Here is a 23,101-nt window from a genome sequence, read left to right as displayed (position 1 = left end):
ATCAATCACTGACTCCTAAGCCCAGAATGCAGAATGAGCAGAGATATAGATGAGTCTTTTCCCACAAAACTATATGTCTTGCTCTATAACATGGAGCTGGCATATTAGACTACATTTTCAATGTGACAAGCTCCACTTAAAGATCTGTATGGATCCCTACTATGGCACTGATAACCTTCAATGGGTCCATACTCTACCTCTCATGCACCTGGGATTTTACAGTTTTTGTGGCATTCTCCCCTATGTACTCCCCTAGAAAAATTGATTTTAGAGAAAAATATGGTGCTCAACTGAAATACCACATGGTTTCCGATGAAGATATGTCACAAAATCATATTTATAGGTAATTTCTCTATTGTAAGCGGAAGACCTTCTACTGGGGTTGCTCTAGAAACCATTTTTTTTTTATTATTATTATGTTATTAAAAGTTGAAAATCTGTTAGATAGTTTGGTCTATAAATGCTGTCATTCTGAGAGTGTCAATAAATCTATAGCATGAATTTAGACTGGAATTTCTAAATAATAGGTTTATAAAAGTTATGAAATTTTTATGCAAAGTTATGAAATTATACAACTTTTTTGCAGAATGCAAGGAAGTAGAATCCCGCTGCTTGGTACCAGGTGATGTGATTGTACTTACAGGGAAAAAGCTTTTCCTTCCATGTGATGCCATACTCCTCACTGGAGGATGCATTGTGAACGAAAGTATGCTAACAGGTACTGTATCATATAAGGTATACTGCACCCAATAATGGCAGAGAAATAAGGAGGGGTGTTCATTTATCAAAAACACTGGTGATGCATCCCTGCTGTAGATCACCATTAACTCCAAGTTTTATCAACTTTTATGTTGAAATAGTTTTCATGAGTATTTGTTGTAACAGGTGAAAGCATTCCGGTCTCTAAGACACCCCTGCCACACGCTGACCACAATATGCCATGGAAAGCACATAGTGGAGAAGACTTCAAAAGACATGTACTTTTTTGCGGAACAGAAGTAATTCAGACCAACTCCAAAGGCCAGGGGCAAGTAAAAGCTGTTGTTCTGAGAACTGGTAAGGAGAATATAATGATACACTATAGATATCTAAATATTATTAATTGTATGTAGGTCAAAGCCACTGTTATCCATCATGGGTTGGTTGATAGTTACAGTATTTACAATTTATTTATGTACAATATTTCATTTTGCAATCATATCAAATAAAAAATTCAAAAACACATTCAATTCTTTGCATGTGATCTAAGCGCTATACTTATTTCTATATTTTCTCATCTACAGGATTTAATACTGCTAAAGGTGATTTGGTCAGATCCATTTTATATCCAAAACCCATGAACTTCAAGTTATACCGAGATGCCTTCAGATTTCTTATGATTCTAGGAGCTGTAGCCGTCATTGGAACAATTTACACAGTGGCTATTTTTGTCCTAAAAGGGGTAAAATAAATAATTCTTACCTATCATTTCCCTTTATTTGTGAATAGACTTCTTTTCTATCTGAAAGCCCATAGAGCTCTAATAATTCTAAAAGTTTTGGTGTGCCTTATTTTACCCTACCTACTGTACCTGTGACATCTGCAGTAATTTCTCTCCTGTAGATTTGCTGTGTATTTCAGTGTCTACACAACATCAGTTGGAAACCTCACCAACTTAACTATTTAGGCATATGCTAGACCAGGCCAAAACACAATACTGTCATTTTTAGCACAACATGGAATATGTAAAGCATGTCTGATTCTAAAGTCCAATTCATTACTGATACAAGGGAATTTTCCATATTTTCCATTCTGATTTTTTTCATTCTCGCCAGAGTTCAAAGTTATAATAGATTATTGTACTTGTTTTGTAGGAATCTGTCACAGAAGTGTTGATAAAAGCCCTGATCATTATCACTACAGCTGTTCCCCCGGCCTTGTCCGCAGCCCTGTCTACAGGGATCATGTATGCGCAGCGGAGACTGAAAAATAAGGGCATTTTCTGCATTAGCCCTCAGAGAATAAATGTGTGTGGCAGGTTGAACATTGTCTGCTTTGATAAGGTGAGGACATTTCCATATCTGTTTTATTATAGTGCATTAGTTGAACTATGTCAATTATCGAGAGGGCATTCTACATTTGGATAATTGAATGTAAGTTGTATATAAAAAATATACAGGATTTTAAGTACAGTTTTCTTTTATTATAGACAGGAACTTTGACTGAAGATGGATTAGATCTATGGGGTGTTCTTCCTTCCCAGGGAAACTGGTATGCTTCATCATCAGAATGTAATATCCACATTTCTTGATGTTCAGTTTTGTTTAATTGTTCACATTTAGTACCCTAAAAGTAGTATGCCCCAAATTCCCCTAAAGTCTTCAAGGATTGTATCTGTTTTAAGGTCTATAAACCTAATATAGTCCTGATGGATGGCAAAAGATTGTTATTTAGTTATCCACAAGCAGGTATAGTGTGCATCAGTCTATCATTTATGGAGAATCACAGTTTGTAGTGTGATCCTATAAAGTTGGTCACTACCCAAAAAAACGTTTAATTTTTTAACATGGCAGTCTGGAAATTGTATGCCATGCATAGCTAAAAGCTGCATAGGTTGGTGGTTTAAGTTCTGCACATATGTCTGGTGCTTTTCTAGACATGTGCCCCAAACATAACATGGTGTGAAGAGACCCTTACGTTACACATTGGGATACATTGAAGTGTGTGTTCTATGTGAATTCATGTAAAATTAAACATTCCCTTTCTACAGTTTCCAAGAGGTTCATACCTTCACATCTGATAGCTTTTTACCCTGGGGCCCACTGCTTGGAGCTTTGACTAGTTGTCATTCATTAGTTTCTATTGATGGAACAATCCAAGGAGATCCATTGGATTTGAAGATGTTTGAAGCTACGCACTGGGTAAAATTAAGAATATTATTAAATATTATATCCTTAATCTCTCTTGCATGTTTATATTTTATGTAATACCTTATACATTGTATTTAATATCATTTCAGGAAGTGTTACAGTCAACTACAAAAAATAATGACATTTCATCGTCTAGCCTTATTGTCAAGCCAGGAAAAGGAAAATGTGTGGTGAGACTTAATTCTTAGCCCTTAGCATGTAATATTTATAGGAAGCTTGCCACTACTGCCTTGGCACCTCTAAAGCTTCACAACCAGCTGTTATGGCCGGGACAACTTCCTACAAATCAGCTTTTCATTCAGGATATTAAGCAGTGGTCCTGGGAAGATGACTATCATTACAGGTCATGGGTTGTTTTATGAGATAACCCCTGTAACTCTCAAAATACTGTACAGTCTATGTTTTATGTGGTTGGCATATATATGGCAATATAGTCCAGGCAACACATCTCATCCTCAAATAATTTTGTATGTAAAAAAAACCTACAGTGAACTTTATTAACATTATTTTTATCAATTTGTTAACCCTCTAGGGTCCAGCTGAAGGAATCTCCATAGTCCACCAGTTTCCATTTTCTTCCAGCCTACAGAGAATGTCTGTAATCACTCAAGAAATTGGTCAGGATAAACATGTTGTGTTTATGAAAGGAGCGCCTGAGATGGTGACAACGTTTTGCAAGAAAGAGAGTGGTAAGATATTGTGATGGTCAACTCTTCTCCTGAATAGAGTCACTTGGATTAGCAAAGTCTAATTAGCCACACGTTTTCACCCGTTTTAATACTGTACAAGGGATCTGACTGTTGTGCACCCCTGGGTTGCCTTGGCAGAGTATTCCCTAGCATAAGGACAAACAAGGTAAAGCATAACCATATGTAACAGCGTAAAGCCATAGTAATCCAAGTGCTTAAGTTTTATTTACAAACCTTTCCCCTGACTGGTTCACTAATTCCTCCTCTTAACTGGCCAACCAGCATGACTTCTGCTTTAGCTATGTTGGCAAGTTACAAGTGTATTAGAGATACTTTACCTTTTCTTTAGCTCATTTATTCACATATATATGTATAGTTTTCTGGCATGGGTTATAATATAAATCTATGCCAGATTTCCATTCTGGTGCAGGCCCGTCCAATTGATTTATGAAGAGTCTGCAGCCTCTTATAAATTTCTCCTTCCCTGCCCCAGTCAGGCTCTTTTTTAAGACTGGCCTACAATACACCAGTCTTAATCATTTTGATCTTTTATGTTCCTTACGCTACGTTCACACTAGTGTTCGGGTCTCCGTTCTCAGCTTTCCATCTTCTGCAGGCAGAAGACGGAAAGCTGTCAGAGAGGGTCTGGCCGTGAGCGGTGGTGAGTGTTTTATGCTCTCTGCCGTGAAACCAGTTTTTTAAAACCGGACACAGAGTACTGCATGTCCGACTCTGTGTTCAATTTAAAAAAAATGCTTTCGCGGTGGAGAGCATAAAACGCTCACCACCGTTCACGGCCGGACATCTTTCAAACCCATTCAAATGAATGGGCTTGAAAGAGTCCTGCAGGTTTCCATCTCCTGCCTCTGTTTTGTGCAGGAAACGGAAACCTGCAGAACGGAGACCGGGCGCAGATGTGAACGAGCCCTTAATATGACATTTTATGAAACATGCTGCATTTTTTTCTGTTGGATTTTGTATAAATGAGACAGAAAGAATTTATGCCATCAGTTCTACTCATAGCTTGTTTGGACTTGCAATATGGTTGTGTACACGTTCTGTTATTAGGAATTTTACCATAGGAACTGAAATGGAGAACGTCTTTAAAACAGAAATCTGTGTTCTTTTCTTTAATATAGTCCCAAAAGGCTTTTCTCAGGAACTTCAGGTTTACACACAGAAAGGCTTTCGAGTTATTGGCCTTGCCCACAAAACTTTAGATCAGAAGATTGTAGCAGACGGTAACTTTATTAGGTAAGGCATAACAATTTTCTCTGTGCTGTAGACTAACTATGATAACAAATGCAGAGAGACATAGTCATATACCATAAAATAGTGAAGTGTTATTGAGATGATTCAAAGAATTTCTTATGTTAAAATAACTTAATCCTTCCAGGGAGTCTAAACATGTTAATCTTATAATTGTTAATATGTAGATTTATGTAACAGAATAGTGTTGACTCATTTAAAGATAATCAATTTATTGAACTTTACAGGGAGGAGATTGAATCGGATCTGGAATTCCTTGGGTTACTTATATTGGAAAACCGACTGAAACCAGAAACCAAACCTGTTTTGCAAGAATTGAGCGCTGCCAACATCAGGACAGTCATGATCACAGGTGATTCACAGGCGTTTCCTGAGAATGTTTCTTGGAATGTTCTTTGCAAATATTGCTTGTTCATGAAATTATCTAAAATGCATTTTGTAATCCAGCATTCATTTATAACACATACAAGCAAACACCCATCCTAAGGTTAGTTTGCAATCCAATTTATCAAACAGTTTGGCTCATACCAAGAGTCATAAGAAATGGCGTGAAATCAGAAAATAGTCATATCATCAATTCCAGTGGTATCCCTGTCAAATTTATGAGGCACTGGGGCCAGCATATTGTTGTAAATACTGTACAGTTAATACTTTTTTATGATGTTATGATTGATCATGTCAGCCAGCATTTCTCAACCTTTTCAACTGAGTATTCCCACCGGACACTGTTGTCTCTGTCATGTGACGGGTCCTATTCGAAAAACTAGTGCACCAAGCGAATCCTTTTGATTGTGGGGGCACCTGTGGCGGACATATGCTAAAAATTGCTAAGGTCTTTTAGCTTCCAACAAAGTTTTCACCCATCAGATCATAGATCAGAAGCTAATTGTATATTCAGCACAGACTATCCGCTGCTGTAGAGAAGACCCATCTCCACAACTCTGACCGACATCTTCTAATGACTGCCTCTGTTTGGCTGCTGATGTGCCTCAGTATTTAACCCTTTCCCAGCATCCGCCGTAACAGTATGATGGTTCCCGGGTCTTTAAAGATGACAGTCACTCTGCTGAAGCATGGCTGCCATAGTTACCGGGTCTCGGCTGCAGTGGAGAACCTGTGCTAATGCCCGCAATTAGAGTTTACTTGATCGAGGGCATTGCAGGCTAGGACTCCTCCCAAATAATAAAAAAAATGGCCTCTGGGAGCCCCTAATGATAATGTTTTCCATGATTTTTCAGGCTATTTATATTTGTATAGTGTATGCAGATATAATGTTTTTATTTATTTTCTGAGAATTAACTGGCAATATAAATAAGAATTCCTTGAGCTGGGTCACAGTTTAGCATTACTTCCACAGGGGACAACTTACAAACTGCTATAACAGTAGCAAGAACATCTAGCTTAATTCCGGGGAACAGTAATGTCATTCTTGTAGAAGCTGAGGAGCCAACTGGAACGAGTTCAGCAAAGATTTACTGGCATCCAGTTGAAGGACTTGATCAAAATACAGAAGATACTAAAGTAAGATGTTTCTTTGATGGAGTTTTAGATTTGCCTATCCCTTTATGTTTATTATACAAATGTTTTATAAAATATATTCTGCAATTTTTATTAAATTATATGCATGTTACAGTTGTCAATCAACATTGATATGGATGGTAGAACAGTTCTAGAAGAGGCCCAGGGAAACTATCACTTTGCCATGAGTGGAAAGACATATGAAGTTGTTCTCCATCATTTCCAGAGTTTACTGCCAAAAGTAAGATGTTTTCAGACAAAATTCTAAAAGTTTGAAATTATTATTATTATTATTATTATTATTATTATTATTATTATTATTATTATTGTTGTTGTTGTTTTATATAACATAATTACCTACCCTACCCCTATACTATTTATATCTGTTGTTCTACACTACAAGTTTACACAATAGTGGATGTGTCCTTCCTGACCTGTCCTCTTGGCTTTACTTATCTAGAATTCCTGATATGTGTATCACAGGTTCAGCAGCTTTCCTGACATTCACATAATTCCATGATAAATCAACAAGAAGTGATAAGTGAACAATCACATTTTGTGATATTTTCATGGTTTCATGAAAAATTGGAGTTGTTAATAAATTTGCAGATCACATTAACGTTGGTCTGCTGCAATAATGTAACACTGAAAATTAATATTTACTACTGCTGTAGAAAATTACACATTGGTAAAATGGATCATCTGCTCTCAACACTCAAAAGACAACAACTACAAGGGGGTCTGCAGTTACTGTACAGGTTGCAACTAACAACCATCCAATCAGATCTTTTCTTACATTTTCATTATTGTAGTTAAGAGGTATAGGATTGTCTGCTCTGGAAGACTCGGTACACAAAATGCTTGGGCTACAGCAATATCAGGGTGTTTTATACTCTTTGCACTAAGGAACATCTGGTAGTTATCTTTAAAGAGTGAATGAATCCGGGAAGAAGTATTGACACACTAAACACAAAAAACCCTGAAGATCTACATTGTGAATCCTTGTGATCTCCTATACATGTAATTGCCTTTAAGAAGCTCCTCTAAAACGTGTCTAAAATCACTGAATCAGTTGAGAAACTGTATGTCTAACCAGCCTCATGTCCCAGGAAAAGTGAATCTAATCCTGTCCTCTACATATAGTAATAAAAACTGTGCTCCATTGAATTTTATGAAGAATAGAGAAATGTATATATGAAACAATGCATGTAAAGTCATTTAAACAGATCATTTTCTGACTTTATGTATTTACATTACCATACGTATGTTTTATTACAGCTTCTAGTAAATGGAGCCATCTTTGCTAGAATGTCACCAGGACAAAAATCCAGCCTGATTGAGGAATTCCAAAAACTTGAGTATGTTTCCTACAATGTGAAATATAGCTGGTTTACCCATAGTTATTAATAGCTATTTTAGGCTGAAGCCCTACGTTGCAGAAACAGAGCTTGTTTTGTTGCAGATTTTGTTGTGTTTTTGTTTTTTTTAGCCTAACCAGGAGTGGAATGAGCAGACAGGAAAAGTATAAGAACTTTCTATATATTTCCTATTCTCTCTCTAGCCATTCTTGGCTTTGGCTCCAAAAAAAACGCAGCAAAATCTGCAACAAAAGAAGTTGAGTTTCCGCAACGTGGGAGTTTAAACTGCTGCTGCTTGCAAGTGTAAATACTGTATTAATGTCTGTTCCTATCATCCAACATAGAATGAGGGCAACAGATATTAAGTGACGGATACAGACAGAGCTCGCTGCATGTGGTGTCTATCTGTATTTATTCTCATGTACAAATAAACATCAAGCTAAATTTTTGTTGTCATGGGTTTTTTTTTTTACTTTTCTGGTAGGAAACATTGTGCATGCAAGAGTTTTGTTGTTCATTAGTATGTTTTGTGATCGATCTGAGCTAATACAGTCAAGGACTACCTTGTTCTTCAAACATCTGCTTAAAATGCCCTACAGAAACTTTTGCTAGATATACACCTTAACATCATATATGTACTATACACACAGGGGTTAGTTAGTATCTGTTATTAATGCATTAGGAGCAAATAAAAATAATTTTGTAATATGCAATTTTCAGCAATTGCTGACTGCCATATGTAGAATAGGATTTGAAATTAAGATGCTGCATAGCAGAAAGAAAAAAGTTATTAAATACAGTAAGAAAAAAAACCTTGACATGATATACATTGGATTCTAAAGTCCACAACTAAATACTTGGATGTATCCTGCAAATTCTCTCTCATGCTTTACACCTTCCTTTAAGTGATGTACAGCATGGTATAGTACATGTATACTGTACACTAATTTTATTTTTGTCTTCAACAGTTACTATGTCTGCATGTGCGGTGATGGAGCCAATGATTGCGGAGTAAGTAACACATACATTGTTCCTCATAGTTAGTGTATAATAACTGGTCATCTTATAGACTGGAAAGGGTGGATTTTGTTGTGGATGACTGCCAGAAAGTAATAAATCTTCTAGGTGACCAAGCGACAGAACAATATCCCAATGAGAAATAATATGAGTGACAGTAGAAGTTTATACAGTTACTGCTTATCCCAAAACATAACAATATATTCTAATCAGGGACATTTATGTCATATCCTCATCTGGAGAATGGGGGTTACCAGAGAAAAGAGGTGGATACTTATGTGCAGTTCTCCGTATGTACTGCTATGACACTTCAGAGAATACGTGTGCCTACCTGCTTGTTCATTCTCAGAACTCCTATACCAGTGAATGGAGAGAAGCTTGCATATGCTGCTACCTCTTCTCTGTCTGCAGCCATGAAACAAGGTCAGGCGGCCCCACTGTTGATATATTCAGGCCTTACCACTTATTCCTGTCCATATCTACCTGTAATTATGCCATAAACAGAACAGGAATGCCCCTTTATGGCAGCAGAAGTATAAAGCACAACATCTCATCTGAGCTTACATTCTTGCTGCTGCAGTTTTGCTATTTGCATCACTTTTCCCAGCATATATTTTTAGTATTGGCTTCAATGGGTGAATAATATTCAGGCAGGGCATGCTGCTGTTACTGCATCTAGAATTCACAGAATATAATACACAGGGTCTAGGGAGATACTAATTATTCAAAAGAACACAAAAAGAAAAATCCCCTATTAAAATGTAACTTTTAATAATATCCATTAAAACGTAAATCCCCTTGGTAAAAAGATGTAGTGCTGTAAGGTAACTGGGGAATTTTGAATATCAGTGGGAGCTAACTAAGGGGTACAGGATAAGTGGGACTGATCCCTCCAAACAATCCTATGATCACCACTATTCCTACACCAATTTTAGTGCCCCTCTATGATAATAAGTTTGCTCCTATGAAATTCCTGCCCTTACAGACACTAAATTCTGGTTAAAGCCATATAGCTGCATAGATAGACAGCCAGTGAGTTAGGTCCTAAAGCCTCAGCTGATAAAGCCCTGTTCAGTCAATCCATAGGAACAGGGCTGCTAGACCTATACACCCTCACTGAGTAACACCCTATAAACTCAACATTTAACCTCAACGCGTTTCATTGCACCATTCATCAGGAGGTAGGTATGCGATTCGATAGATGTGCGGTGAAAACCGCAGTTCACGGGACCATGAGGGTTGACCCCGTTACTTAAAGGATTGACTTTAAGTAACGGGGCCAACCCTCATGGTCCCGTGAACTGCGGTTTTCACCGCACATCTATCGAATCGCATACCTACCTCCTGATGAATGGTGCAATGAAACGCGTTGAGGTTAAATGTTGAGTTTATAGGGTGTTACTCAGTGAGGGTGTATAGGTCTAGCAGCCCTGTTCCTATGGATTGACTGAACAGGGCTTTATCAGCTGAGGCTTTAGGACCTAACTCACTGGCTGTCTATCTATGCAGCTATATGGCTTTAACCAAAATTTAGTGTCTGTAAGGGCAGGAATTTCATAGGAGCAAACTTATTATCATAGAGGGGCACTAAAATTGGTGTAGGAATAGTGGTGATCATAGGATTGTTTGGAGGGATCAGTCCCACTTATCCTGTACCCCTTAGTTAGCTCCCACTGATATTCAAAATTCCCCAGTTACCTTACAGCACTACATCTTTTTACCAAGGGGATTTACGTTTTAATGGATATTATTAAAAGTTACATTAGAATTCACAGAACTATGACATACGCCGTGTGAGTTTCTGCCATTAAGCCTATAACAATGTAACATCTAATAAACTACAAAGGTAGTAGAAAAGCTATAAAATATTTATTCTTTCTTATTAGGCACTAAAAGTGGCCCATGCTGGTATATCTCTTTCTGAGCAAGAAGCATCTGTTGCGTCTCCATTTACATCACATACTCCTAACATAGGCTGCATTCCACAGTTGATCAAGTATGTAAAATAGCTATGTGTCAGATTTATATATGCATTTAGTTTTACTTTACTATATTGCTTATATATCGCTTGAGGTATGGGACTTATTTATAGTATACCTCAATATGCCTTGTCCTTGATCAGATTTGAATCTGGGACTCCAGCTCTGGAGGGCTACATTGCTAACCACTGGGCCACCGGAGCTGCCAAGAGAAGCTCCAGGGGACACATCTGTTACTATGTAGTATCTCTCCTTTAAATTAAACTGATGGATGAGCGGGACGTGTACATCAGGTGGATTTAAAGGGGTTCTGCAGGACTTTTAAAACATGGCTGCTTTCTTCTTCTCAGGAAGTAACATTATGTTTGTTGGTCATATGGCCATGCTGCAGCTCAGTCTTATTCATTTTAATGGGATGGAGATATAGCGTTTCCATGTGCCAAACAGAATTGAGGTTACTTCCTGTGAAGAAGAAAGCAGATATGTTTTCAAGTGCTTCATAACCCATTTAAGTTATATTGAATCAACAGAGCATATACAGTATAACATGCACAGTCAGGGTGTAAATCTTATTCCATGGTCTTATTCATAAGTATGTATCTAGGGTCTGACTGCTCAGTGTGATGAATTACTGACTTGCACATTTTTCTGTGTAGGGAAGGAAGAGCAGCTTTGGTCACATCTTTCTGCGTTTTCAAGTACATGACCCTTTATGCCATGATCCAGTTTGTTTGTCTACTGTTGCTATATTGGGTAAAGTCTCTTTATTTCTTTTGTTGATATATTATATGTTTTATATTTCTAAGTTCACAATATGTGAACGTGAAAATAGATGAATAGTATAAAATGCAGTAGAGATGCAAATCAAAGGGACATTCTGGTATATTGTTTTTATTGTGTTAAAGACCATTCCCCCAGTAGCAATAGTTGTATACTCACAGCATCCATTTTTATCCTGATTTAATCTTCTTCGGTAAGTCACATGCTCACAATATAAGATATTTTTTCCACCATGGGTTGCTCTACAAACAAGAGATCTCTCTGCCATGTGACCTCAGGTTCTTCAAAGTCCTGCCCCTCTTTTTTTAGTTTATTATTAGCTCTGTAGTGCTCAGGAAATAGGCATGGGTAGAGGTACTAGACATGGGTACAGAAACTTAGCATGGTTAGAGGTACTAGACATGGGTACAGGTACTTAGCATGGGTAGAGGTACTTAGCATGGGTAGAGGTACTAGACATGGGTACAGGTACTTAGCATGGGTAGAGGTACTTAGCATGGGTAGAGGTACTAGTCATGGGTACAGGTACTTAGCATGGGTAGAGGTACTTAGCATGGGTAGAGGTACTAGTCATGGGTACAGGTACTTAGCATGGGTAGAGGTACTAGACATGGGTACAGGTACTTAGCATGGGTAGACGTACTAGACATGGGTACAAGTACTAGGCATGGGTACAGGTACTAGGCATGGGTACAGGTACTAGGCATGGGCAACAGCCTCGGCAATAGCAGATTTGGAATCTACTTTGATGACTATATTATATGACAATCTTGCATTTCTCCAGTGCTTGATTTGTCCATTTGCATGATAGTGTTTCATGTGTTATATGTTTTGGTACAGTAATATGATATAAGAGAAACTTAGTGTCTATTAGTGTTACATGTGTAAGTTTATATCTATAGTCTCAATGACTGTTTGGACCATCAACCAGAATTACGATTCTAACTCTGGTCTAAAATATAGGATTTAGAACTAGTACATATACCAAATACTGTAACTTATCTATCATGCATAATATTTAGTTATGTATTTATTCACAAGAATTTTCCCCTTTTTTTAGCAAATAAATATCCTTTCCAACTATCAGCTCCTCGTTCAGGATGTGGCTGTGACTATAGTTGTCTGCTTAACAAGTAAGAAACATGCAAAAAAATGTCTTATACTATCTAACTTCCTATGTTATAAGTTGTATAAGAGGTTTCTACACATGTGAGTAATGGCATATCTCTAAGATATGACACCATTTTTTTTATTGTGGAGGTCTAACTGTCTAAACATAACTGATCTCCAGCTTAGTTAACCAACTTGCTTTCTCATTAAAACAATTCAGCACCATATCATGATATGCTATCAAAATCATTGAAAGTCTGCAAATCTCCTTCCCCATACGATAGCCACATGTGGACACAAATAGGATAGTTAGAATATCCCTTTGTGTTATCTTATTAGGAGACCATCTTTTAGAAAAGGTGCTTAACTTGTGACACACATATCTGGACAAGTCCAGCCAAGAGGAAAATTAAGAGAGACCATATCTATATCACTACCAGTCCTCAGAATATAGGAATAATAGTGCTAGTTAAGCATTGTAACAGGAACACTTCAGTACAGAGACCTTCAACAAAACCTTATTCATTTTAATTCTTCTGTGTTGCTGTACCCTGCACAAAGGACTCTATCATGACAAATAGATGTGACCAGACTTATATGGTTTACAGTTTGGTTAACTAATGAAGTTTCTTACAAAACTATTTTAATATAATAGCACTACATGCTAACAAAAACCTTGAAAGGCTTTAATGCATACCTTCCGTCTCCTGCCCACCAATAGATTGACCACACATAGACACAAATAGGATAGTTAGCATATACCTTTGTGTTAACTTATCAGGAGATCCTGTTTTAGAAAACATGTTTAACACATACATATTTGACACATCTATAGGTTTAAACAAAAAGATTCCATATAGTTAGCTCTTTATTGTTCTTAACTTGTACTTTTTCTGACCGTTGGCATCCAGTGTCTGACAGTTATTTCTGTATGTACATAACCTGTTATTTGCTAAGGAGAACCATCTTAAGCCCAGACTCCTAAGCCCAGAATGAGTAGAAATTTAAATAAATAAATAAAATCAATTTATACGGAACCTTTTTGCAAAAAAACAAAACAAAACTATATATATATATATATATATATATATATATATAATGCTCAGCTCCTCTTGCTGTATAAAATGCTGCAGATCATATACCTTATTCACAGTGTAATGCTCCCTTTAAGATGTGATGGAAATGCGCATAGCAAAAGTCATTGACTTTCATAGCTTTATATATATATATATATATATATATATATATATATATATTTATATATATATCTCCTCTGGATATTACATATGCTATTGTGAAAACAGCACTTAACAAACTTGAAAATCTGTACTTCAAAATAGTACAGTTTATAGTACAAGGTTAGAGTAACAATAGGCACTTCATCATCGAATGACATTTTCATTTGTCATGGAAGCTTAGCAAAGATGTTCCTTCAGGGCATTAATATGATCCGAGATTAAGAGACAGGCACTAAAGATCATATACTGTAGGTTTCATGTGGATAGCGTAGTAGGCGAGTGGTGCCATCTAGTGATTATATTGCTGCATAGAGTCCACAGAGAATATACAGCTATGACAAAAAACTAAATAAGATTATAGGTTAACTCTTTTTGTAGAAATTCCATATTTAATGTTACATTTCCTCCTCTGAGATAAATGTTACACCAGCCTTACATTCTTCTCAATGCTACATTCCGGACAAGGTAATAATAACAACACATGTTTTAGTCTGTTACAAATTGGGCCATGTAATGTATGTCGGAGATAACTAGCCCTTACATGGACTTACATGTTTGTCTTGTACTGTCTTGAAAGACATTATTAAATCAACCCTTTCCTTGGTCATTCCCAACTATCCCATATGCAAAGAATCCTTAATGTATGGGTCTTGCAAACATGTGCTAATATAAGTATTTCTTGGATGTTTTGGAAGTTGCTGGATAGAATAATGTGACTTAATAATGTTCTACAAATGGGTATTTAAATCTATTTGTACATTACATTTTACCTTTCACCTTGCTATGTATTTCCTGCCATTTTGCCCTTTTAAACCCTGTATTATTTTATTTTATTGTATGGTCACTATTATTTTCCTTACTTATATAGCACCATCATACTCTACAGCACTTCAGTGTCTAGTTATACAGGATGAAGGTCCAGCACCATAATATGTAGTATTAATAACTGAACTGGCCCTGCTTCTGTGAACTACCTACATATTACAGCATAGTACCTGCTCTTTTTATTATTCCCTGTCCATACTACCGTATGACAATGACTGTAAAATAGGAATAACTAGCTGGTACCCGCGACTTCGTCTGCGGTGATTGTAGCAGTGGGTATATACAGGCGTGGGTAAGGTTTTCGTACTGTGTATAAGGGATGGGATATGAAATGTAAGTTTGTATCTTGTTTTTGCTGTAATTCATAGAATACGTGAGACTTTTGTGTTGAAGTTAATTTGTATTTCAGCTGCTGTACGGTGTTGTGAGAAACTTTACATAGTGACTTTGAGACAGAAGTATTTGAAGTTAACCCTTTCCCGTCGATGGCATTTGTTGATTTAGGTTTTTAATTTTTGACTCCCCTCCTTCTAAACTCCATAACTTTTTTATTTCTCCGCTCCCAGAGTCATATGAGGTCTTAATTTTTCCTGGGACAAATTTTTCTTCATGATGCCACCATTATTTATTCTATATAATGTACTGGGAAGCAGAGAAAAAATTCTGAATGGGGTGGATTTGACAAAAAAATGCATTTCTGCGACTTTCTTAGGGGCTTTGGTTTTACGGCGTTCACTGTGCAACCAAAATGACATGTCCCCTGTATTCTGTGTTTCGTTACGATGCTGGGGATACCAAATTTATGTGGTTTTATTTACATTTTGACCCCTTAAAAAAATCCAAAACTGTGTTAAAACATTTTTTTTTTTAAAAGTCGTCATATTCCGACAGCCGTAACTTTTTTATACGTCCGTGTACGGGGATGTATAGGGCGTCTTTTTTTGCGGGGTCAGGTGTACTTTTTAGTTCTACCATTTTTGGGAAATGTTATTGCTTTGATCACTTTTTATTCAAATTTTTATCAGAATCAAAAGAGTGAAAAAACGGCGGTTTGGCACTTTTGACCATTTTTCCCGCTACGGTGTTTACCGAACAGGAAAAATATTTGTATAGCTTTGTAGAGCGGGCGATTTCGGACGTGGGGATAACTAACATGTATGTGTTTCACAGTTTTTAACTACTTTTATATGTGTTCTAGGGAAAGGGGGGTGATTTGAATTTTTAATCCTTTTTATTTGTTTTTATATGTTTTTTACTTTTTTTTTAAACTTTTTTTTGCATTTATTAGACTTCCTAGGGGTATTGACATGGGTGGGCAGTGTCGCGGATTGTCAGAGCGGTGGGGGTCGGCAAACATGGCTGCTCCGGAGCGTTAAAGAGAGCCTCCTGGAGTATCGTTAAGGGGAGGGGCAAAGTGGTAAAGTATATGTATATGTGATTGTGTGGGGTTAGGGGCTAGGCTGTAGAGGGTAATATGAATTTTGTGGCTTGCTATGGTCCAAAGTGGGTGAGATTGCAGAGATGGTGGTGTGAGTTTGGGTTTTGTGGGGGTCCTGGCACAAACGTATGTGCGCTGTTGTGACGAAAAGTAGCCTATTGCGCAATCGGGTGTATTAACTATGTTTGTGGAAACTTTCAGCCAAATTGGTCGAGCGGGTTTTGCGAGATTGAAGAACAAACATCCAAACATCCAAACACACAAACCCACAAACATCCAAACTCACAAACTTTCACATTTATAATATTAATAGGATTTATGGTAAATGTTTAGGATTACATGATAAAACATTAATTATAAGTGTTATATCCTATAATGAGTTTGTAATATACTGATTTTCATGGTTTCACAAAGGCCCATATGCACAAATAATTACTTACCATTTATACCAAATACCTGAAACAAATCACAAACACACCAAACTCTTCATTGGATAAAAATTGGCCGCAATGCCTTTATTAAGGGGTTACATGAAATAGTTAATTAATAACCATAAAATAAATATTTTACTAAATAATAAATAACTAATAATTAACCAAAATCAATATTAACCAATTAATGATCACCAAATCAATTAATTAAACACAGTCCCCCCAGCATTAGCTCCCACAATTCCCCACTAACAAAGCATCACGACAGGTAGGAAAATAGGATCCTCAAGGGAGGGCGGGTGGGTGCTGCTCCATCTGGATCCTGGGTAAGCTGCCACAGATCCCTCACAAACTGCTCCTTATAAAGCTCCAGTTTCCCGCCACTGAAACCAACAGATCAATCAGCTGGTGTATCCGCTACCAGGCAGAATACCCTCATAACCTGCTCATGCCTTAGAGCAGGGGTCCTCAAACTTTTTAAACAGTGGGCCGAAGGCAGAGCAGGTCGCACGGACATCGGGAGCAGTGCCCTCCAATAGGTAAAGTGAAGTGCGCTCCATGGCCTGGCCCGAGTTCCCCAGGAGCTTCCTTATAAATGCATGCCTTCCGCCGTTGTCGGCGGGGCCAGACAGAAGTGCTTGGAGGGCCTCATGTGGCCCTCGGGCCGCAGTTTGAGGACCCCTGCCTTAGAGACACAGCTGACCCAATCAAAACCTCTGCCACAGCTTCCAGCTGTCCAATCAGCTGATGCTCCTGCTGCTGGGCAAACTTCAAGAAACTTCTAGAACCTGCTCATGCCATGGCACAGCTGACCCGAAGATGACCTCCCATAAGGTAAAATCACTGTGAACATAAAATAGGGAGGGAGAACACACAGAACTACCATACCATATAATTAACAAATTCATCATTAAGACACCGTGCCAGGGCGTGTGAAACCATGGGGCCCATTCCTTATGATTCCATGGGCCCTAACATTCATATCAAGCAACCCTCGCTCTACGTGTTCATTGTTGAAATGAAAACAGTTTGTATAAAGAAAACTGATGATGTCGTATTGTCTTCTTCTTCTTTTGTTTGCAGTGAGTTTAAACCATGCATACCCCAAACTTGCTCCATACAGACCTCCAGCCCAGCTCATGTCACCCCCTCTCTTGTTGTCAGTTGTGTTGCATGTACTTTTCACTATAGCTATACAAGTGTATGGGTTCATTGTGGTCCAACAGCAACCCTGGTACACTGAAAACCCTGAAACGTAAGCATCTCTTTGTATATGTAATGTAAACCTCAAAATCATACTAGCTGATCCTCAGATGATTCATCAAATCTTAAATATTCATTCTGATTAAATATTGAAAAGAAATATGGAACTTTATTCTTTTAGCTTCTTCTGTGACAAGTAGAGATATTGTTGTACACGTTCCTCTCACATAATTCTGCCTTCTGTATGTTCTGAAATCCGTGGCTCACAAACTACATGTGACTTGCCGGCTTTGGCAAGCTCTAAAATTAGCGTGCTATCGGAGATTTCACAGCATTACTAATATACCATTGCACAGGCAGTTATCACTCAGATAGCTATAGGCCATATAATATGATTAGTTTGGCTAAACAGCATCTGCCATACTCACAAGGAGTTTAACCTATATAAGGATGGGGACTAGAGATGAGCGAACAGTAAAATGTTCGAGATTTGATATTCGTTTCGAGTAGCCCCTCAATGTTCGACTACTCAAATCGAATATTGAACCCTATTATAGTCTATGGGGGGAAAATGCTCGTTTCAGAGGTAGGCAACGTTCGATCAAATTATACTTACCAAGTCCACGAGTGAGGGTCGGGCTGGATCCTCTGAGAAGTCTTCTCCGTGCAGCGTCCCCGCAGCGTCTTCCGGCTCTGAATTCACTCTGCCAGGCATTGGGCCTGGGCAGAGCTGACTGCGCATGCCCTCACTACAAGCGGGCATGCGCAGTCGGCTCTGCCTAGGCCCGATGCCTGGCAGAGTGAATTCAGAGCCAGAAGATGCCGCGGGGAAGCTGCACGGAGAAGACTTCTAAAGGTAGGAGAAGAACCAGCGTTGAATGGCCGACTGTATAGCATTCGGCCAATCAATGCTGGTTCTGCATCGAACTTTTCCAATCGAATAGCGAGTGGTACTCGATCGAGTACGAGTATTTCGAATACCGTAGTATTTGATCGAATACCTACTCGATCGAATACTACTCACTCATCTCTAATGGGGACCTCTGCCCTATAGACAAGGCACAGTGGTCGAATTTATCAGTCTCTTTATGGCAGTTTTTGGGTGTATTTAGATGATATTGTGGTACACGTTTGGCACAAGCCTTTTCTTGTGCCAAATATACACCACAACCCCTGAAATGGCAGTCTTAATAGATCTGTCCCAATTTATGGAGTAGACAAAGAGAGAGGAAAATGTTAAGATCTTGACAAAAATAAACAGGGAAAATCCAGAAGACCTTTGTGAAAAAGATCTTCAGGAATAATGAGCGATACATTATTATTGTGGAATTTAATAAGAAATAAATAGAAGTAGGTTTTATCTAGGAATCGGTAGAATGCTCTTTGTAAGAAAAGATCAAAAGCAAAATGCAAGTTAAGTCATCTAAGTTCACCCATAACTAATCTAGAAAGCCATATTACAGTGCATTACTAGGAAAGCTATAACCTCATATTGGTACATTTTCAGAGCTTGCGTCTATGGGAATATTAGTCTTATGAATATCACTACGCTGAGTCCCAACATGACTGAAAATACACAACTCCAGCTGAATATGAGCCACAAAAGCTATGAGACGACAACCTTGTGGCCTCTGACTACTATCCATTGCATCATAGTGGCTTTTGTTTTCTCTAAAGGCAAGCCTTTCCGACAGCCCATATATACTAACTGTAAGTGTCATTTTCCATGTAAAGCTTAAACATCTGAATGGAAATTAAATAATACTAAAAAAATATTTCAACCTTAAACCTTATTTTTTAGATATATTTTCCGTGGTATTGTTGGTCCAGGTGGGAATCTGCATTTTCCTGTTATTTGCTGACATACATAGTATATATGATGTAATGGAGGTAAGTAAATGTTTTAGGCTTTAATGTATTGTACAGTCTAGATAATAATCTGCCAATTCAATATTGTGAATGCCAAGTATAATAATCCAAAAATAACACTACATACTTTACTCATCAAAATCCTTTCATCCATGACCTGCGTATATTTCATGCTTATACATGATACAGTCTCTTGAATACTTGTAATAACTTGCATTTATGCTGACTAAGCTTTACCTTAGTGTATCACAAATCTATGAAATGCAAATGTTACTCACTAACCTATTAGTAACCATCCACCTAATCCCATATAGTTCATGGCTTGTAAAATTAGTGAAATATTCATTATATATATAGTTGCCCTAAAAACATAAATGGGTTCCTCCACATGTGAACATTTTTCCCCGAGACTTGAATGAATGCTAATACCTAATCCACACACAATTGAAGACAACTGATACACTGGTCCACTATCCATAGCCAGTGTATATAATGTTTATTTATCCAGCTTATGCTAGGTTCACACCTGCACTCGGGTTTCCATTCTTTGGGTCCTCTTGGGGACCCAAAAAACAGAAAAACAATCTAGTTAAAAAGACTATAATGGAGTAAATGCTTGTAGGACTTTCCTTTCTGCCAGTGGCCTCCAGACAGTATAATGTCCCATAGTGGCCTCTCCACACAGTAGAATGTCTCATTGTGGCCCCTGCACATACGTTTGTGCCCCATAGTGGCCCCTACACAAATTATAGTGCCCGATAGTGGTCCCTGCTCACAGTATTATGCCCCATAGTGGCGCTTTACAGGCATCCGAGAGCAGAAACTGGGATCGGAAAGTAAATAAGGCCCGTTACCTGTTGGGGTTACTCCAGCAGGTAACAGCCAATTAAAAATAAGGATCAGGGGCCCTATGGCTAACCTGGTATTTACGACACTGCTCTCCATATTTTTCAAGTGGAATTGGAGAAGGAATCCCGGAACAGGGTGCAAGCGCAGATGTGAATCTAACCTAAGGGAAACAACTGATGCAACAAATACAATACTGCTTCTACTGAAAATAATGGGATCAGTACTATGCATACTGAGTGTGCAGCAGGGTTCAGCGCATCTCTGATGCAGCAGAGCTGAGTGTGCAGCAGGGTTCAGCGCATCTCTGATGCAGCAGAGCTGAGTGTGCAGCAGGGTTCACATCTCTAGTGTAGCAGTGCTGGCCGTGCGCTCAGCTTGGCTGCATCTCCGGTGTAGTCGAGCTGAGCACACGGCCAGCACTGCTACATCTTGGCATAGGAATGCATTGACCAGAGTTAATTGGCCGAATGCTGTACTCTGTATGGCATTCGGCCAATCAACGCTGGTCAATGCATTCCTAGGGGAAAAAGTCAGCTCGTGCATATCGCAAGCTGACAGGGATCACGACCAGATAGAGCCCCAAAGAGCTGGGTGAGTGACATTCCCACCTAAATAAAGGTAATCCCTAGCTAACCCTGCCTGTACATCTATCCCTGTCTCACAGTCACATGGTTCACAGTCTCATATGACCCAAATGTTAAATCCACTATTCGTATAAAGTGGAGGTCACCTGAATTAGCCAGCCAATTCCTTTTTCCGATGTTTTTTCGATGCCTCCGTTGTCGTAGTTCCTATCCCACCTCCCCTGCGCAGTTATTGGTCCAAAAATAGCGCCAGGGAAGGTGGGAGGGGAATCGAATTTTTAGCGAGTTTGCCACCTGGTGTTCGACTGGAATCGAACATCTCAAACAGCCTGATATCCGATCGAACATGTACTCGATCTAACGCTGTTCACTCATCTCTAATGGCTAGCCTAACTATTTAAGGGATCTGTAAGCTCAAGGGTTTCTCAGCAGTTGATATATTCAGATATGTCCTGGATTAAATGAATTTAAAAATAAGAATTAAAGTACAATGAGTAGGATTTAGAACAAATTAGGTAATATGCGGTAATGAATCTGAAGGATATGGGATAGCTAAGCTATTCCAGAGGGATACATTCATACAGCTGTTGCTGATATTATCATGCTTAGTTAGTGTGTACCTCCAGGTATGTGTTTAGAAGTGTACATATGCCAGTGGAAGACGATTTGGAATGGGTTGTACTAACATATGAAATCACTACACCTGTAATTCTTTTTTCAGATTGTCTGCACACCAACGTCTTGGAGAGTCATCATTTTTATCACCCTGGTTATCACAGTTGTTGTCTCAGTGTTGGCTGAAGTAAGTTTTATTTCATGAAATACATCTAGTGTGTTAATTGTTCACATGTTTAAACAATTCATCAATGAAGCTTCAAATAATAATAATGGTTTGCAATTTGCAACTAGGGTCCAAATCAGATAACAGATAGATAGATAGATAGATAGATAGATAGATAGATAGATAGATAGATAGATAGATAGATAGATAACTTGTATCATTGCTTTCATGTACATCACAGACATTGTAATGATATAATGTTTTTAATCATTTTTATGTTTTTACATTAGGAGTTAATTATAGAGAACAGAAAACTTTGGCTCTTCATCAAGAGAGTTTTCAATTATAAATCAAGAAGTCAATACCGTAAAATCATAAGAGCCGTCGAGATGGATCAAAACTGGCCACCGATCAAGCAAACATACCATACCAAACCTGTCATCAGGCACATGAATGAGAAAAGTGAACTCTACAGTAATCCAGCCTATGAACACAATGAAATGCCCAAGTAACTCAAATGGAAAAATTTGGTCTATTATCTATTATTCTAATTATTCTAAGCTCTATTGAATAATGTATATACACTTTCTAGATAACATTGTAACTATGTTTTTTTTCTGTAATTGTTTATTTTATTAAAATAACATTCAAGTGATATAGATATAAATACCATATATATATATATATATATATATATATATATATATATATATATATTAGTATTTAATAAAATAGTAATTTGTACTACTACTGAATGAAGTCTATTTTTGTTCTCCACCAGGGTTTTAGTTTACATTGCACTTAGATTGAAGCTTTAGTATTATGTATCGATTTACAGATGTAGGTATATGTAGCAGAGTTAACCTGATCTTTAGAAATCGGGTGACTGTTGCAGTGCAAAGACAAAAAGACAAAAAAAAAAAAAAAAAACACACTAAAACAATTTAACCAATTGTAGAATTTCGAGTTAGCTGAGTTAGCTGAATTAAGCTTTTAAATTCCATTGGGCCATTTCTTCTTTTATCTTTGTATACTAAAAACAGTGGCGTAACTACCGCCGTAGCAGCAGAGGCAGCTGACACAGGGTCCGGGACATTAGGGACCCAGTGGCAGCCGCTACCGCTGCGTTTTTTTTTTGTTTTGTTTTTTAAGAGGCTGTTACCAGCTGGAGTTACTCCAGCCGGTAACGGGCCCTATTTACTTGCCGATCCTGGCAGGGGCGGGATCGGTAAGTGATGCCGTGGGACCCACAGA

At 38.0% G+C, this 23,101-nt stretch overlaps 1 protein-coding gene across 1 annotated transcript in view; it reads left to right on the top strand.

Annotated features, from left to right (window-relative positions):
- Positions 1–22,359, top strand: part of LOC142197896 (putative cation-transporting ATPase 13A4) — a 37,183-nt gene extending 14,824 nt beyond the window's left edge. The window contains exons 9-30 of the mRNA XM_075268567.1: positions 587–718; positions 886–1,056; positions 1,284–1,441; positions 1,854–2,042; positions 2,189–2,250; positions 2,750–2,900; positions 2,999–3,079; positions 3,442–3,598; positions 4,738–4,852; positions 5,095–5,219; positions 6,225–6,388; positions 6,501–6,626; positions 7,664–7,743; positions 8,712–8,754; positions 10,647–10,756; positions 11,396–11,492; positions 12,580–12,652; positions 17,645–17,816; positions 19,272–19,474; positions 19,566–19,654; positions 21,788–21,868; positions 22,138–22,359. Of these exons, the coding sequence (XP_075124668.1) occupies positions 587–718; positions 886–1,056; positions 1,284–1,441; positions 1,854–2,042; positions 2,189–2,250; positions 2,750–2,900; positions 2,999–3,079; positions 3,442–3,598; positions 4,738–4,852; positions 5,095–5,219; positions 6,225–6,388; positions 6,501–6,626; positions 7,664–7,743; positions 8,712–8,754; positions 10,647–10,756; positions 11,396–11,492; positions 12,580–12,652; positions 17,645–17,816; positions 19,272–19,474; positions 19,566–19,654; positions 21,788–21,868; positions 22,138–22,359 (2,801 nt within the window). The remainder of the gene's footprint in view (positions 1–586; positions 719–885; positions 1,057–1,283; positions 1,442–1,853; positions 2,043–2,188; positions 2,251–2,749; positions 2,901–2,998; positions 3,080–3,441; positions 3,599–4,737; positions 4,853–5,094; positions 5,220–6,224; positions 6,389–6,500; positions 6,627–7,663; positions 7,744–8,711; positions 8,755–10,646; positions 10,757–11,395; positions 11,493–12,579; positions 12,653–17,644; positions 17,817–19,271; positions 19,475–19,565; positions 19,655–21,787; positions 21,869–22,137) is intronic.
- Positions 22,360–23,101: the final 742 nt, after the last annotated feature.

Source organism: Leptodactylus fuscus, chromosome 3 (genome assembly GCF_031893055.1).
Source record: "Leptodactylus fuscus isolate aLepFus1 chromosome 3, aLepFus1.hap2, whole genome shotgun sequence".
Taxonomy (NCBI): Eukaryota; Metazoa; Chordata; class Amphibia; order Anura; family Leptodactylidae; genus Leptodactylus; species Leptodactylus fuscus.
Note: the sequence above shows the minus strand (reverse complement) of the source record. Positions and strands in the feature narration are given on the sequence as shown.